This window comes from Micropterus salmoides, unplaced genomic scaffold (genome assembly GCF_014851395.1).
Source record: "Micropterus salmoides isolate LMB-PRFRI ecotype aquatic unplaced genomic scaffold, ASM1485139v1 Ms_hic_scaffold_14, whole genome shotgun sequence".
NCBI lineage: Eukaryota > Metazoa > Chordata > Actinopteri > Centrarchiformes > Centrarchidae > Micropterus > Micropterus salmoides.
In genome coordinates this window covers 13,366,156-13,383,661 of record NW_024040485.1, presented here as the reverse complement: position 1 = coordinate 13,383,661, position 17,506 = coordinate 13,366,156, and the positions used below count along the sequence as shown (strand labels likewise).

General features: G+C 39.5%; 2 protein-coding genes and 1 pseudogene across 2 annotated transcripts; all 3 read left to right on the top strand.

The window, feature by feature from the left end:
* Positions 1–2,665: 2,665 nt before the first annotated feature.
* On the top strand, positions 2,666–5,111 carry LOC119901983 (aquaporin FA-CHIP-like). The gene is made up of 4 exons (XM_038717803.1): positions 2,666–3,081; positions 3,775–3,936; positions 4,167–4,247; positions 4,543–5,111. Exons 1-4 carry the CDS (start codon positions 2,728–2,730, stop codon positions 4,720–4,722), a joined length of 777 nt encoding a protein of 258 aa, XP_038573731.1. The 5' UTR covers positions 2,666–2,727; the 3' UTR covers positions 4,723–5,111.
* Positions 5,112–13,060: 7,949 nt separating this feature from the next.
* LOC119902972 lies at positions 13,061–14,549 on the top strand (annotated as a pseudogene).
* Positions 14,550–14,636: 87 nt separating this feature from the next.
* On the top strand, positions 14,637–16,888 carry LOC119901982 (aquaporin-1-like). The gene is made up of 4 exons (XM_038717802.1): positions 14,637–15,085; positions 15,241–15,402; positions 16,248–16,328; positions 16,499–16,888. Exons 1-4 carry the CDS (start codon positions 14,663–14,665, stop codon positions 16,691–16,693), a joined length of 861 nt encoding a protein of 286 aa, XP_038573730.1. The 5' UTR covers positions 14,637–14,662; the 3' UTR covers positions 16,694–16,888.
* The last annotated feature ends 618 nt before the right edge of the window (positions 16,889–17,506 follow it).

Sequence of the window (17,506 nt, the reverse complement as noted above, 5' to 3'; positions counted from 1 at the left end):
GTGTTTAAACACCACATCTGTTTAGTTAAGAAGTTATACATTTAAGCAAGTATCAGCATATTTTAAAGTTCAAAGAAAGAGGTTGTCCCACTTAATGTGTGCTCTGCCAACATTTTTGTTTTGAATTAAATTATTTATTTTCCAAATTCTCTAGGCTTGATTGGTGATTGATTTTACTTTTGGTTCTGTTTACAATTTGAAATTGAAATCAATATTCACAATTAAGTGTTCTAACTGTTTGATAATCCAGTGTGACAACTTACCCAGTGAAGTGTGACAACTTACCTGCCGATGGGGCAAATTGTCACACTCTCTACTGAACAGTCTACAGCTCCATAATGAGATAAGATATGAAGATGTAATGAATACAAAACTTCTGCCCAAGACTTCATTCTTTCATTTGGTTTGACATTTGTACCATTGTGATGTAAGGCTCAGTAAATATTAGATGGTGTGAAAAGTTTGACAACATACCCCACTCTCCCCTGTATTTAAATAATAAAAACAGGTGGTTTTATATGTACAACCTGTTTCTCGTCTGCTCTCAAACAAAATGTAAAATGATGTATAAATGTAAAAAGTTAAATGACTGCTCTCATACTGAATATACTTATACTGCCACACACTAAATGCTTAACTTATATTCATCTAGCGGGTGGAAGTGACTGACAGTATCAGGTTCTGTTATAGATTACAAATTAATAATAATGCTTGAATGAGATCAACTGAAAGACTCAAATTCTGTTTTATTCTGAAATAAGTGCCACATAGCCACATAGCCAGGGCAACCAACAGTGACTGACATATTTACTCAACCAACTGATGACACAACACTGGGCTAAGTAGATTATCCCTCCAAGCATCAGTCTTTATGGTTCAAAAGCATTTTTAATGGTACAACAAGATGTTCTTAAAGGTACAATGTGTAATTCCTGGCCACATGTTCCAAACAAGTAGGGGGCAGCATTTCACCTTCTCCTCCTTCTGCTCTTTTTTAATCTTTATCATAACCTCACAAATTAAGCTTTTTATGTGTTCCTAGATTAGCGGGCTTGGCTTCTTCTGCAACAAGGAAGTTAAAAGAGCCATCGCCTTGTGTGATGATCTTCTGGCAGGGGCTTCTCTCCTGCCAGTGAGTGTCTGCTCCTCTCTGTGACTCTTCTTAGACACAACTGACAAATATGTGGAATAAGTACGTAATACATCACCACCTTTGAAATGATGTCAGAGCTGTTACTTCTTCTCCCTCTGTTGATCAAGTCAGTTTATGGTCAAATTTTACACATTGTACCTTTTCAGCAATTGTTTTGCCGTTTGGCTCTTTCACTGGTCTCCGTCACTCTCACCATGAGGAATATGCCAAATATGAGTCCACTGAGCTTGTAACAAGCTGGCACAGTTAATAATTAAAAGTCCCATATTTGTTTAAGGACACAACACTTTCCCTCATCTGCCTTTGATGTGGCTTAATCTTGTGCTGCAATGACAAAATTATATTTATTATATCACATTATGAGCTTCATAATGTTGTAGTTGCATTGAATGTTCATTGAATCAGTGGAAATTATGTGTTTTGGCAACATTTCAATTTGTTTCATTTGAATCAGACACTTAACATCCTCAGAAAAACAAAAGTATAACCCAAGAGCCAGCTCACACAGAGACATACCCACAGTAGTAACAAAGTAAATTCCATGACATATTTTACGGAAGCATGGCTGCTGTCTGGTGCTATCACACCCTCCTTGAATTGGGAGCCAGATGCAAAAAACAGCTAATCTCTCAAAGATAATGTTTTACCCTGCTCCAAGATTTTGCCCCACGATATATCTAATAATTGTTTAGCAAACATCCTTCCAGTTAATGAGTTATAGTTGCTTCATCTATACCTTTTTCCAAAACTGAACTTTCTCTCCACATGCAATTTTTTATTTGCTTGTTTATGTTGCTGCAAATCTTTGCCAATCTAGGCAATTTGAGATTTGTTTGTTTTTTATTCTCTCACTTTTATTTTACTCTCTTTCTTTGTCTTTGTCTCAAAATATGTCTCAGAGCTGGCATGTGGAAATTTGGGTGGTCTTGTAAAAGCTTGAAAACCTTGTCTGTGGGGGAAAGGGTGTGACCTGAAATGACAATTTAGGAGTTGTCTGCCTTCTTTCCGGCTCTCCTTCATGTACTGTCACCATGTCATCATGATTAAGTTCGCAGGAACACAAGACACAATTAAGCAACATTGCAATGTTTTGCAGCTAAAGCACAAACATAAATGGGACAGATTAAGTCTAAAATGTTTATCATTCAACTGGATTTAAAGAGGATTTATTTTTTTCCAACTGATAATTCACAATCAGAAGCTCTGCAGTAAAACTGTAAATGCTTGTACGAGTGGAAAATGCACTGTTGGATACAACAATTTCAGGACCCAGTTTGATAACTTTCAAAAGTCCAAAGACCAGAAAGTGGTGCACAGGGAGGTACTGGGAGAGGGGCCGGAGGACAGAGAGAGGAGGAGGGAGGGAGGGTGAGGGAGTAGAGGGAGGGAAGTAAGAGACCAGTCTTTTGGATTTCTCATTAATTCAATGTGGCCCTTTCTTTCAGTTTTTTTGAAGCCCGCCCACTGACCATTATCAGCCCAGGGCTTATATATGCAGCCCGTTGCTCTTGTTTGTGAGTACACACACTTTACAGAGCTCAGACCCACAGCCAGACAGCCACACTGCCACCACCATGAGAGAGTTCAAGAGCAAGGAATTCTGGAGGGCCGTCCTGGCCGAACTGGTTGGCATGACCCTTTTCATTTACCTCAGTATCTCCACAGCTATTGGGAACAGCAACCCAAACCAGGAGCTGAAGGTGTCACTGGCATTCGGTCTGGCCATCGCCACACTGGCTCAGAGTTTAGGCCACATCAGCGGAGCCCACCTGAATCCTGCAGTTACCCTTGGGATGCTTGCCAGCTGCCAGATCAGCGTGTTCAAGGCGGTCATGTACATTGTGGCCCAGATGCTGGGTTCAGCCCTGGCCAGTGGCATTGTGTATGGAGCACGTCCAAGTACCACTAATGCACTGGGGCTCAACTCTGTAAGTAAAACATTTCATATTACTGTTGTTGACAGAACAGGTGACAGTATGTGATTTAAAAAGGGTGACACTAAAACATCCCACACTATTAAGAAATGGGATGCACTTCAATACGATGCATTGAAAGTGCCACTGTAGTGAAAACTGAGACTTTGTAAGGATGTAGGCACTTACATTGGCACTGTTTGTGTTGTTCTTTGAACATTCTGTCATTGCTTATTATTGAATAGTGATGACACATGATTAAAGCACACTACACTGCAACAGCTGAAAAAAATCTGAAAATTAATAAAATGCAATTACAGAAAATCTTTAACATTTCTCCTCCGCTGTTTTAGTAAATTCAGGGTTTTGCATGATAAAATGCTGCACTTTTTTTTAATCACCTGTAAACATCAGCTGTGTTCTTACCAAAAAGCTTATAAGTGTTAAGGCATGATGTCTGCTCATTGGAGAGACTGCCCCATACATGGTGCACCACAGGAAGATTACAATGAATAACAATGAACAGGTTTTCCCACAAATACAAAATGAATAAGCACTGCGGCGCTTTGGACTCTCTGCCAAATTGTCATCAGACTTCCAGGGCAATGCCAGCGGATGTTATATGGGAAGTGGTCATGATGGGAAACTTTCCAGTTGACATGGACTGACAAACTGTTGTTGTTTTGGATTCCTCCCTGACTCTCGCAGCTCAGCGGTGTCACTCCCAGCCAAGGCGTGGGCATAGAGCTTTTGGCAACCTTCCAGCTGGTGCTGTGTGTCATTGCAGTCACTGATAAAAGACGGCGTGATGTCACCGGCTCAGCACCCTTAGCCATTGGCCTCTCGGTCTGCCTGGGACACTTGGCAGCTGTAAGTTGCACCTATTCAAACATACCCACAACAGTGTTTATCTAAGATAATGCACGGTATATGTGAGCCATGTAAACAAGCAATGGACATGATAGTGCTCTAAAGGGCGTAAGAATTGCATGCATTTTTATTATTTTAGCTAATACACCTCATCCCTGCCAGACTCTATTATACCTCCAGACCATAACTCTGAAGATATCCTCTTATGTTGTCTTTATTGGTGATTACAGATCAGCTACACAGGCTGTGGCATCAATCCTGCTCGCTCGTTTGGTCCTGCTTTGATCCTGAACGATTTCACGGACCACTGGGTAAGTCGGAGAGGGAAGCACACAAGTTCTTTATGCATGCCTCACAATTTTCTGCATGCCTACTACATGTCTAGCTTAAATAACTCAATAACTCCATAACAGACAGATGACTCTGTTATTCATGAATCCTCCTTCACCAGTTAATCAGTTATAACCTTCTTATTGTAGCCTGGCTGAGATATCGACAAAAGTAAACCTTTTGAACTTCACTGGAAGTTTTGTGTTATATTTCTTTCTGTGATAACGATGGTTTGCACATGGCAAGCCATAGATTGATCAAAGTAATCTATTACAGGTGTACTGGGTGGGGCCAATGTGTGGTGGAGTAGCAGCGGCTCTCATGTATGATTTCCTGCTGTCCCCCAAATTTGATGACTTCCCCGAGCGCATGAAGGTCTTGGTCAGCGGCCCAGTGGGTGACTATGACGTCAACGGAGGCAATGACGGTACAACTGTGGAAATGACGTCAAAATAGCCCCGTACAGTCACAATCGCTTAGTTTCATTGTACATGTCTATATTCCTGTAAAAAAGCTCTAAAATTTAGTCAGTGTTTTGTGCTATTTTGAAATACCAATGAAGATTGTGGTAACGGGTCAGTTAGTGTCTCCTTCTAATTTACTCCTTTGGTGGACCCCACCACAATTTTTCTCCAAACTGCCGCTCAAGCATACAAGTCGAGGTTGTGATAATCTTGACACAGCAGTGTGCAGAATTTTTTCCCATATCAGTATTCTACAATGAGCCATTTTTTGTATACTTTATGTGCCTGTATCACTTTTTATTTCTGATTGATAATGTATTGTGTGTGCACTCATGAAATATCTCTCACTTTTTTAAGTAAATAAAACACTTGTTGTTATGAGTTGTTACTCTATGTGCTTTCTTGTGATATAGATACCAAATATAGATACACGTATGGTATCTGAGATATAGATTAGATCTTCTCTGTGCAAATCAGCACATGCAAATCAGGCATACATTATATTAAAAACAGGACTATGAATATAGAAAAAAAGTACTTACTTATTTGTTAAAAAGAGAAAAAAAAGCCTATTACAATGTAAAATATATTCCACCAAAAGAAATTAAAGTACAGTACATTGGAATGGAGGTACTTGTTATTATCTTATCCAGAATATTTCTACATGAAAATATATACATTCATCCATGACCAGATTAACCTTTTCAGAGGCCCCAGGGCAAACATTTGCTGTTGGGACTCTTCTGCCCCCTGTCGCATCTAAACCCCCCCTCCTCCACCTCCAGTCCTCTGTGTCTTGTGTATGTGCCCTGTTGCCGACAAGCTCACATCAAAATACAGTGCACACAGCACACCATTCATGACTTATGGTTTACTGTGTGTAATTTCATGATTAATAAACAAAAGCTCTTTTATGAAAATACACTATGTAAGCACAACCTAAACTAAAATAATAAAGGTATTAAAAGTAGAATTTTGAAAAGAGATCCTGTGGAAGTCTTCTGCAACAAAGCTTAGTTAGCACCAGCAGCTACGACACAAAGTCTGCCAGCTAACTTTAACAAGCAACTAAGCAAGTTAGCGCAAACTAACTCTGCGGAGAACAAAAGACAGAATGAACCGGTTTCCTCAAATCTACAAGGTGGACACTACACAGCACATTTCTTTTAACTTTTTAACTCTCTTAAATTGGCTCTGTTAGCTTACGGATCACATACATAAACTTTGATGCAATACATTCTCACTCCCAACTTGTCAGTTATGGACACATGGTCAAAAACCCCTGGTGTCGCTTTTTGAAGGGCTCCGCAGTAAAGCTAGCAACAATAAATATGCTACGTTTCAAAATAAAAGTGGTTAACGTTGTGAAATGGCACGTGGTTAACTTTGTCAAATGTCGGAATTTGGTTAGGTTTAGACACCAAAACTACTTTTTTTAGTTTTAGGCAACAAACATACTTGGTTAGGTTTAGGAAAACATCATGGTTTGGGTTAAAATAACTGTTACTTATGTTACTGACATAACTTACGTAGGTTACTTAAGCTACATGAGCTACGTAATGGCAGGGCATTGCACTTTTAAATATTTTAATATAAATATTGCTTGCTGTAACACTTCTGACACACCCGCAAAATGGGAAACATACTTCAAAGCCTGTTGCACTACGTTGCACACTGATTCAAGGAAACATTTAATTCTATCCAGAAACCAGCAAAAACCGGTGCAAAACGTTTTGAGATTGAACTTACCCCTGCTTTTCATTCATAAATGAAGCTACAGGGCTTCCCCCCGGTGCTCTGAACTATGACACTATCGCTTCCCAGTGCGTTACAAACTGACACCAAGGGGTCTTGACCATGCATCCATATGTGACGACTTGGGAGTGAGAACGTATTGTTTGTTTGGCCTTAAACACAACCAATGCGGAAAGGAATTTTAAAGTTCCCACTTTACATGTTTTCTTTGTTGACCATGTGTGTTCACGCTTGTGCACGCAGGACAAAGAAACATTCTTTCTGGCGCACGCCCAGACATGTGCGCGCGCGCACACACACACACACACACACACACACACTCTCCTTTTCACACACACAAGCAGACACCCGTTTTGTTCTTTAGATTTTGGTGCGGTGCGGTTAGTTAGATTATACATATATGGTGTGCTTTGCATTACTATATTTTTAATAAATGCTTCTGGATATACATGCTAAGCGAATGTTGTTAACCTCTTCTGTGTAGAAGTCCAAAACTTACTAGCTATTGATGGCCATTTTGATAATAGTTGTCAATTTAATTATTAATCCACATTGATAGGTTAGTGTATTTTATGACACTGAATCAATTAACTGGCTATCGTTTTCCATCTTTAAGGGTGGTGCCCTAAGGAACTTTATAAGTCATTATTTATTATTATCTTTGATAATTATTTTTCAAATTTAATTGATTGCACACAATTTGGTGCCCCTGGAAACCATTTTATTTCCCAACAGTTGATATTGTACTTTTGTGGTGAACATTTCCTGTCAAATTTGCAAATAATCAAATAACTAAAAACTCCTGGATATGCAGTGAACCTGTGGGTTTTGGATCCCTTAGACTGAGGTTTTCCCAGTTGGTAATCCTGTCTTGGAATTATCTCATAAGAAATCAGTTCCTGAATAACTTGAGCCAAATAATATGTTTCAGCCTTTATATTTCTCGCCAGGACAATTCAACAAAATAAGCTGTAAAAATAAGTTGTATTCAGTAAAGTGTCATACGTGAAAGATAAATTCTGATCAAAGTAAGCATGATGCACTAACAAAGACAAAAACCAGACACAACCAAACCACAGGGGAAAAAATAACCAAAAGGCAAAGCTGTGCAGGAGAGAAAAAGGTGAGAGCGGAACTCAGCGGAACTCAGCGGAGCTTCTTCACTGGAATGTGAATGTAATGTTAAGTGTGTAAATCTCAAGAAACAACAGCACACATCAGTGATTGACTGAAAACTCAAACACATTAGCTGTAATTCAAATGTAAACAAAAGGTCACCCTACTAAGAAAATTAAAACATGGGACCGGAGCCTGCTCTCACACCCAGATTTATTTAAAATCCACATGCAATGATAAATCTGAGTTGTTAGCGTAATCTCATGGTTTATGTGTGTGGGAAAACACAGGAGTACAGCACTATAGTCTACAACAGGCTTGGTTTTTCAAGTTTGATCAGTTTAAAGGATATAAATATTGAACATGTTTATTTTCATTAGGTCATGCTCTTATATAATATACCAGTAACTCATATGGCAGAACTTACTGATCTGGGCTTGATCAGCATGAACTGTAACTGACAATTCTACTCATCCAGCCTATGTACTTACAAAGAACTCAGGGCTCACTTCAAGTTGAGAAGAGACTAAAAACATGGTCAACTCTATGACACCATCTGAATACTTAGCTAGTGAGGAATATTAGCCTAAATTTTCACCCTGGGCACTCAGCATTTTTTTCTATTTTCTTGTGTTTTCTTTTTGCTCCGCCCAGCTGGTGGTTGCTGATTGATGAGTAGCTTCTCTCATCGTGTTTTCAACAGGTGAAGCATCCAATGGCAGGTTGCCAGATTGGTGAGAGTTTCTCCTCAGCAGCCAAGAAAAAATGCCCACAGGGCAGCTTTTTGCTCATCTTTTGACACAGAGTATGCTGGTTTTAGGCTTCGATTCTGTTCTCAGAGACAAATTTCCCTATTGGTCACCCAAAGCCGAACCGCTGGTGGGAGCCAAATAAAGTCAGAAAGTCAAAGTGGGTTTTTGTGATAAAATTACGCAGTAGGCTTTAAAACACATAAGCACAATGGAAGGGGAAAAATATATAGAAAAATATATATTATTATTACTACAACCTTTATTTAACCAGGAAAAGTCTCTAAAAAAAACCTCTATAACAAGAGCATCTTGGCCAAGATAATAAAGAGACCATCAATCCTACAGAATACAGAACTTACAGTATGGTCAGTTGGTCAGTATGTATCAAGTCCACTTTCAGCCTTTGGTGAAGCCAGCCAACTTAGTGGGGGTGCCAATGCACTGGGCTGCAGTAAAAAACAAAAATTGAAAAATAAAACGCAGGGTCATTCAGCTAAAAAAGTTGAACCCGGCTCAAGTTTTGCAGGACTGCAACACAACTTCATGTGACAGAGCACTGCGGCAGCCAATAAAATAAGCCTACATTATTGGGGTAGGGGATGGACTCAGGTCCATCCATGGCACTAAGGCCATAGAGAACCTGTAGAGATGGGCCCTTCTTTTAGCATAAAGCCGAAACCTCCATCTTTTTGGCAAGAATAAAGCTAGAGTGGCAGTTATTCTGGTAGTTCCAAAATGAAAAGGGGGCCATAGTAGGTGAAAATAAATGACAGTGCTTCATCTTTGTCAGGTCCTGCAGATTTCTGGGGCCTCTCTCAGATAAGCAGTACTATAGGCCTGATACTCTGATGTTCTGAACTATCAATTGATGGATTTGGCCCTGAATGCCAAAGACTGGTGAATAAAGCATTGCACAGGCTTGCCAGAAGACACAGGCTAGACAGAGCTTTCCACCATTAATACGTATACATTTGTCACTTACTCTTGTCTTGTTGTTTTTTTGTCAGTCAGTCAGTGTGTGTCCACTGCACTTCCCTCACAAGTCTAGCTCTCCTTTCCTTCTGCCTTTCTATCATAACTGCTTTGTAGCACAAAACCACAACTTCCTTTTTTTTAAATGATGTTTTTGCTGTTGAAACAGAATAGTGGGGCAGAATATAAACAGTGAAGGGTCATTCCAGTATGTAAACCAATGGAGTATAATTTTGGCAGACAGACGGTTTGATTTGCTAGGAAGAACAGAAGTGTAAGATTGTTCAAAAATGTGTGATCACTTTATTAGTTGCCAACCTGCCAATCCTGAGGGAGATCAACACTGACGTTTTCCAGGAACCAACCGTTTTCTTTGAATCTCAAGTCCCAATTTTAAGGGGCCTTTAACAGATTGCATTGGCACACAACCTGTTTTCCAAGAAGCATCTGCTTTCTAAGAATTCTAGTTCCCTATTTTTAATGGTTTGCTTCCACTCCTGTTCTCTGCCATGTGCCTGTTAGGTCACAAGATATTATTATATTATAAGTACTATATTAATGTCAAATTATTATATACATGTGCATTACACCTCTTCTTATAAATACAATATACTGTACATAGTACTGTAGCTGTACTTATGAAATCTGTTCTGTCTTCACATGTAAGTTTTTTGTGCTTTCCTTTACAACAACAGATGATGTCATTCTGGGAGGGGACAGAGCATGAACAGTTTCTGCAGAAAATGTATTAGGGAAATAAGATGGGATTAACAGCCTTATTTAAGGCAATCCACCAAGGCTCACTAGTAGCCCTTTTCCTCAGCAGACTAGATGGACAACTGCTTCTTGGACTGGAATCTCATTTCAAGCTATGACCTGGACTCTGGATAAACTGTTGGAGATTAACAGACAAATCCAAACTGGACACTGAACACTAGAAACTCATTCATCACTATTTAGAGTTAAATACATTTTTTAACCACTGTTTTTCTGTGGTTACACTTGTTAGGAGGGAAAACCTTTGACGTTGTAAGTACCATGTTACTCTGCTCAACAGACCAGAATACTTAATTATATACTTGACTTGCTTCCATTTCTGCATGATTGAGTTCTCTGTGTTTATCCTATCTCTGAGTAAGGTTGAGGTCCACCCCTCATGACAGACCGCAGTTATACATTTCCTCAGTGGTTCATCAGACCACCTGAATGAATGTTATTTCTGCCTCTGGAAGACTAGATTGGTGGGTGTGTTTAATTTACACCTGAAAGCCAGGGGTTTGAACATCATGGGTGAGTGAAGGGCACACGTGATGAGGTGTTCCCACTGCCACTGAATCAAAACTGATTCTTAAATCAGAAAAAACAGAAAACACTGGTCACTTGAGAGTCTCTGACCAATAAACTTGACAGAAATAAGTTGTGTCCGCTTGACAGGTGGATACCACAGATGTTTTAGCAACTGTTAATATATTTCTACTTTATGCCGTTTCAATTTAAGCACTTTTTCGACAACATTTTTCCAGATAGTTTCACTATTATCAATTAACACCTAAAAGCCACACAATAAATAAAAAAATAGCCATGTAACAAAGATATCTCATGTCCAGTGAGGACCATTGATAAAACAGTGAAAGGCCCAAATATCATTTGCATGCGATTATTGTTTATTTGTATCATATCGTAAGCCTAAACATGAGGATGTCCTGGCTTATGTCAATAGCCTTCATATCTTTTGCTAATTAATTTGGAATAGAGGTTAACCCCTTGAACTCAAGTGTTATTTTACATTTTATTGGTATGGTATTTGTGACCCTAATGCTTGTAGCTAAAAAATTTTCTTGAATATTCTTCTTTAATTCTACAACAAGATGGCAAGACGGTACACACCCAGCTCCACTCTTTTTACACGTTACTCTCCTCTCTGTAACACACTTTCCTGTCCCCCAGAAACAATGGCAGGTAGGAACCAAACATTTGCCTGATCTGAGCCAGCAGGGAAGTTAAATAGCAAGTTGAATGATACACATATAAATTAATGGATAATATATCAGTAAAGTGCTATAAATGGTTAAGAAATAATTACTGTATGTAATGATAAACTTAATTCTGCTAGTCCAACCAATATTGTGGAATTTCTCCTACTGAAACATATATCTTACCACAGTATACTGTACAGTTTTCTAAGAAACAAATTAGTAAGATAAACTTAAGTAACCCATATATACAGTATAATGTGTACAATAACTAAGGTTACAATTTAAATGCATTTCCATAGGTGAATCATTTTAGACTCAAAGCTTGCGGGTGAATGAATAGGTGGGAGGCTAGCTTTTGAAATGGAATGCAGTAGAGTAGTAGTACTGTAACAGACATGCATATCCCAAAAGAAAAATGTCCCTTTTCAATCAATTAAACAGTTTTCTGGGGAGTTGGCATGCCCATAGAGCTAACAGGGTTAGAAAGCAGACCTTTGCCTTTGTCAGTCTTTGTCAGTTCTCCACAATTATCCCTCCACTCTCCTATCATATTTACTTTATAATGTGTAGTTCATTACTACACTCCTCTTTCACCCTGCTCTTCTCGAGTAATAAATCCTACATTCTCCTAATTATGTTATCATATCTGTCTGCAAATGATATATGGTTAAAATTGCAACAAATCTGTTGTGTGGTTGTAAACAAATCTCACACAGAAGCTGGAATCAACTATTCGATTTGAGCTTTGAAAGTAACTGAATTAATGACATCACGAAATATTTAGCAAAAATGTGCACATAAAACTACATTTCTTTGATATAGGAAAATGGGGATGTGTTCTTCTTTTTGGGTGGACTATTGTTGCCCATGTCAAAGGTGATGCTTTTAAATTCTACTGAGAAGAAGACAAGAAGCAGCGTGACCCTTTGAAAATCAGAACAGTTTCCTTGTCGTGAATTCCAAAGGTCCCATTTCCTTCACAGTGGCATGTGACTGATTTGACTTAACTTCAGTGCAGCCGGCCCTGCATGACACATGCCCAAAATAGAATAAGTAGATTGATACCAGTTACAAAGACTTGCTAATAGTAAAAGGGCAGGGAGTGTCCTTCACACATCTGATGCATGTCCTTCACACATTGAACATCTAATGTGACTCGAATTAAGCCAAATTATTAATCATTTCTTCCATAATGTTGAGATGTACTGCATTTTTTAAATTCCTGGGTCATTTTATGTTAGTTATAAAAATGCAAATTTACAGTTGTCCTAAGCACGGATTCAATTGCTGAATGTGTTATTTTGTGCTATAATTCACTAAACCATGCTCTTTTCCTTTTTATTTAAAAAAACCCAGAACATTTAGCTAATTTAATATATTTTTCATCTGAACAGGTTTTCTATATCATTCAGTTAGCACTTTATCACACACAATGTAATAGTTTGGTTGACTACCAGTAAAAGCAGCACCGCCTTCTGTTAAACTGGAAAAGTACTGAACCGAACAGGAGACATGGAGGTCATTCTCACTGGTTGAAATGCATATCTCTCAGCTGTTTCTAATTAGGCCAGATTTTTTTTAAAGCTGGTGAACTTCACTCATGATGTTTTCAGTTGGGCTGCTGGTGGTGGAACCAAATCTTTGCCTCTACCACAGCCGTGGTGTATCACTCAAATTCTGCCTCAAACCTGTTTGTCAGCATGCAGTTGACAGAAATTAAAACGTGGACATTTTGGAGGGCAGTTTTGGTTGAGAATGATCATCTTTGTCAGTTTCAACAGGGAACTTAAATAATTCTTCCCGTGACCAGGAGATAAAAATGGAATTTGCCTTTGGCTTAGCCATTGCCATATTAGTTCAGTGTATAGGTTACATTAGAGGTGCCCACCTGAATCCTTCCATCACCCTGGGGCTCCTGGCCAGCTGTCAGATGAGTGTCCTCAAAGCCTTTTTCTACATAATAGCTCAGATTTTGGGAGCAGTGGCTGGCAGTGCCTTTGTGTATGGTATTAGGCCAGCAACCACACACTCACTTGGTGTTAACAAGGTAAGGTGGAATCCTTGTGCCTCCAATTTCCCTGAGTAATGCTCCGCTTAATGAATGACGTGTAGTGCTCCGATTGAGTGGCATTTGGGGAATTGCCTCCAGCCTGAGCTAGTTTCCTTGTGAAAGCCAGACACTCATTGTTTTAAGTGTTGTGTTCTAATCTCTAGACTTCCACATTTTCTTACTGCTGGTGAGAAGTTGTTTAACTTAAATGCCAAATTTTAATTATTACTCCTGGTTTATCGCTGCAATGCGACAAAGGCAGGCCTCTCATCAGGGAGTGTTTATAAGATGAAAGCTTGTACTGTCCTCGCAGTAATTTGTTAAGGACTGAATCAGTCAGGCAACTAAATAAAGCATGGTCCGGTGTTTGGCAGCATGCTTAGTTAGTTAAGTGCTTTTTCAGAGTTTAAGAAGTGGAGGTGAAAGAATCCCCTAATCATAATTTACTGTTTATCTGGAGACAGAAGAGGCAGAGTGCATACTTAAGTGTTTTCTCCTTCATTGCAGCTAAATCAGCCCACGTCAAGGTTTTGAGCTGCTCCTGCTTGCAGTCAAAAACGTGATGTCAGTGGATTCGCACCTCTGGCGTTTGGATTGTCTCTTGGGCTGGGATACCTTGGTGAAGTGAATGTATCAAAACATTTCCTCTCCTCATTAATTGGATAGATGGCTTCTCCATCTTGTGTTGGCCCGATACAATGGATTCTCATGGAATGAACTGGCTGTAAATCAGGTTTGCATGCAATCTGCTGATGCACAGCCAGAGAGGCAAGTGGTGTTTTCCTCTGATATGGTTCACAAATCAGCTACACAGGATATGGTATCAACCCAGCTTGATCGTTTGGGCCTGCAATTAAACAGAAGTCTTTTGATGATCATTGGGTGTATTGTGGAGCTATAAATGAGATACTTTGAACGTGTTGGACTCATGGAATCATTCCCTTTTGAAACGGGGACGTGTCTATCCTGTTTTGTTTTCAGGTGTACTGGGCAGAACCGAAGAGTGCCGGTGTGGTGGCAGCTCTCCTGTATAATTATCTGTTGGCACCCTGTTCTGCTGTGACTCAACACCAGAAAAGGACATGACGTGAGCCCCTTCTGGAGGGTGTTAAAGATGTCTATAATTGTCAAAGGAGATAGTCTGTGAGTGAAAATTGATACTGTATACTGCTGATTTGTGACAAATAAAATATTAAAATTTAAATTAGTTTAATAATCTTCTCTAGTGCACAGATGTGTGACCTAAAACCTTGGCAGTGCATCTTCTTTCCTGTTTCTCCTCCCCTCTGCACACAAGCCTCTTCAGTATAAATGCTGAAGCACCCACATGTTGGTTTTAACACGGTAGACACATTTGAAGGAGAGATGATAGAAATAAAACGCTGGGTGTTTTGGAGGGCTGTGGCTGCAGAATTTGTCGGTATGTTACTGTTCATATTTGTTGGTATATCTGCTATCATTGGAAAAGTCGAGAATAATGATAAGCAGGAGATGGTTGCGCAGGAGCTGAAGGTCTCGCTTGCCTTTGCGCTGGCCATCGCCACACTGGCCCAGAGTTTAGGGCACATCAGTGGAGCGCACTTGAACCCTGCAGTCACTTTGGGCCTGCTGGTCAGCTGCCAGATCAGCGCTGTCAGATGTGTTTGCTACATCCTGGCTCAGATGCTTGGGGCCATTGCAGCTAGTGCTATTGTGAACGGATTTAGACGCAGCGAATCCCTTGGTGTTAACAAGGTAAGGTGGTGATCCTGAGCTTTTTTTTACTTTCATTTGACAGGACAATTATTTTGATTTCAAAATACCTTTTATCTAATAAACCACTGCATTAATTCCAATAATAAAGTGTAACTTTTTTTCATTTAGCTGCATTTGTTGTTTGTCTTTTGCAGCTAAATGGAGTGACTGCAGGACAAGGCTTCATCATCGAGTTCCTTGCCACCCTTCAGCTGGTTCTGTGTGTGATAGCAGTGACTGATAAGAGACGGAGTGATGTTAAAGGTACTGCACCGCTGGCTATTGGGCTGTCAGTGGGGCTCGGGCACTTTGCAGCAGTAAGTAAATCACAATCCTAAATCTGTGTTTGGATTTTACAGCAATTTTGACAAGATCAAAAGTAGACTAAAATAATTTCCGGAGACAAATGTATGTGGTAGAGGAGACTCTTAAGGGAGGTTACCACTTCAGCTAAGATAGATTTTTGTTAAGACTGTCAGAGGTTCTTTTTGCTTATTTTTGAGGCCATTTGCAGTGCTGTGAAGCAAATATCCTGTTAAGTCAGTGTTGGTAAGGGTCTACTTGAGAACACTGTTCCTCGTTTTCAGTATAGTTTTTCTTTGTTTGGCAAGAATTGTCATGATAAGACTTTTCCGCCATGCGTTGTTGTGTAGCTGATGTCCCAGCACTTCAGGAAGCGGGTGCAGTAAATCACAATTGCAATGACATGTACACAAGGGTCATATTAAGTTGAACATATATTAGCAGTGTGTCAAATTAACATTTTAAAAACACTTTAGTGTATTTTCCTAGCAGCATAAGACAACTTGCAAAGGTACGAAGGGGTCACAGCCTATATCGCTGGTGCTAAAATGTTCTTATATAATGTTAAAAGTTCCAAAAATCATTACGGCATATGCTAAAACACAGGGAAACTGCATTATAAAGAACAGCGGTTACAATTAGGCCCTCACCACAATCAACTTAAAAAATGGATAAATAAACGATTAAAACATTAATTTTTTTTGGTCAATCAACACTAAAAGAAACTAATGAGGCATGTCAACAGGTTTACCTTGTAATTGGCATGCACACACAATAATGTGCAAGTTAACCACATATTCCAAACTGGCATGAATTCCATGAATGTAATTTGTTCAATAACTGAATTTGCCATTTACAGATAAGTTTCACTGGATGTGGGATCAATCCTGCTCGCTCCTTTGGACCAGCCGTGACACGTAGTGAAATGGAGAACCACTGGGTAATGTCTGCTAACAGTTTGAGGCTTCTCCTCTCACTTATTCACTCACTCACTCACTAACTCAGTCATCATCAACCTGTGGGTACAGGGTCACGGTTTCCTCTAAAAGCCAATATTATCCATTTTATTTTGTCAGAGACAAATGTAGCTGATGTCTGATTTCATTCCAGGTGTACTGGCTGGGGCCCATGTGTGGCGGCATCGCAGCAGCTCTTATCTATGATTTCCTTCTGTATCCACGAGCACAAACCTTCAGTGTGCGGAGGCATGTCCTGCTTTATGGTCCAGAAGGTGAAAACGATGCAGTTGAAATACCTGAAGAAGGCAACAGCACCCCAGGGCCAAGTCAGTGGCCCAAACACTGAACACCATGCATATGTTAGCTCTTGTCAACAATGTGTCTGTCAGCATGTCTATAAACAACATATGATTTACAGGTTTTCTTTGAATGTGGCTTTCAATTTTATTTTCATTTCTGCAGCAAGTGGCCTTGTAATCACATCATGTGTGTATTTTTTTAACCAGTGAATATATTATAATAAAGATGTGTTTTCATTCAGTTTCAGTGTTTTCATCTCAAACTATTTTCTAATTTGCAAAGTTCAAAGTAAGGTCAAGATATCCTTATTTACATTATGCAGTTACCAGAACAACATAATGTATATTTAGATCTGCTTGACCTTAACATTAGCTTCTTCATAATGGACCACATAATGTATACAGTATTATTCTTTTCAAGGTGTTTGGCGACAGTCCCAAAAATCTGTCTGTGGTAAAACAACACAAGGATGTGAATCAAGTAATTGCGCATACAAGCACTTTGATTCTATATGAGAAAAAGTATGATTAGACAAGATGTGGCCATCGTGGAGATTTCCTGTTTGGCTGTGTCACAAGAATGTCCTTTCTCCATCTACGCACGCGGCCTCTCTCATATCCCTTATTATTTTATTTCCTGCTTGTAGGTATTTGATTATCTCCCACGCCCTGGGCTAAATATTGAATTATCATCAAGTGACTTTAAACTCCACAACCAAATATTTCTCATCAGGAACCCTGCCGTCAGAGGGCAATCCAGCCACGGGTTTAAATAGATGCAAGTTATTGTTGGCTAAATCGCCAATCGGGGGCAGGATAACCACCATGGTGGATGCACATCAACTTTTTGAGCATTCCTA

Coding starts and splice junctions, on each gene's coding strand:
- LOC119901983 (XM_038717803.1), top strand. CDS start 2,728: ATGAGAGAGTTCAAGAGCAAGGAATTCTGGAGGGCCGTCCTGGCCGAA. Junction 3,082..3,774: donor ATGCACTGGGGCTCAACTCT/GTAAGTAAAACA, acceptor TGACTCTCGCAG/CTCAGCGGTGTCACTCCCAG. Junction 3,937..4,166: donor GCCTGGGACACTTGGCAGCT/GTAAGTTGCACC, acceptor TGGTGATTACAG/ATCAGCTACACAGGCTGTGG.
- LOC119901982 (XM_038717802.1), top strand. CDS start 14,663: ATGCTGAAGCACCCACATGTTGGTTTTAACACGGTAGACACATTTGAA. Junction 15,403..16,247: donor GGCTCGGGCACTTTGCAGCA/GTAAGTAAATCA, acceptor TGCCATTTACAG/ATAAGTTTCACTGGATGTGG. Junction 16,329..16,498: donor GTGAAATGGAGAACCACTGG/GTAATGTCTGCT, acceptor ATTTCATTCCAG/GTGTACTGGCTGGGGCCCAT.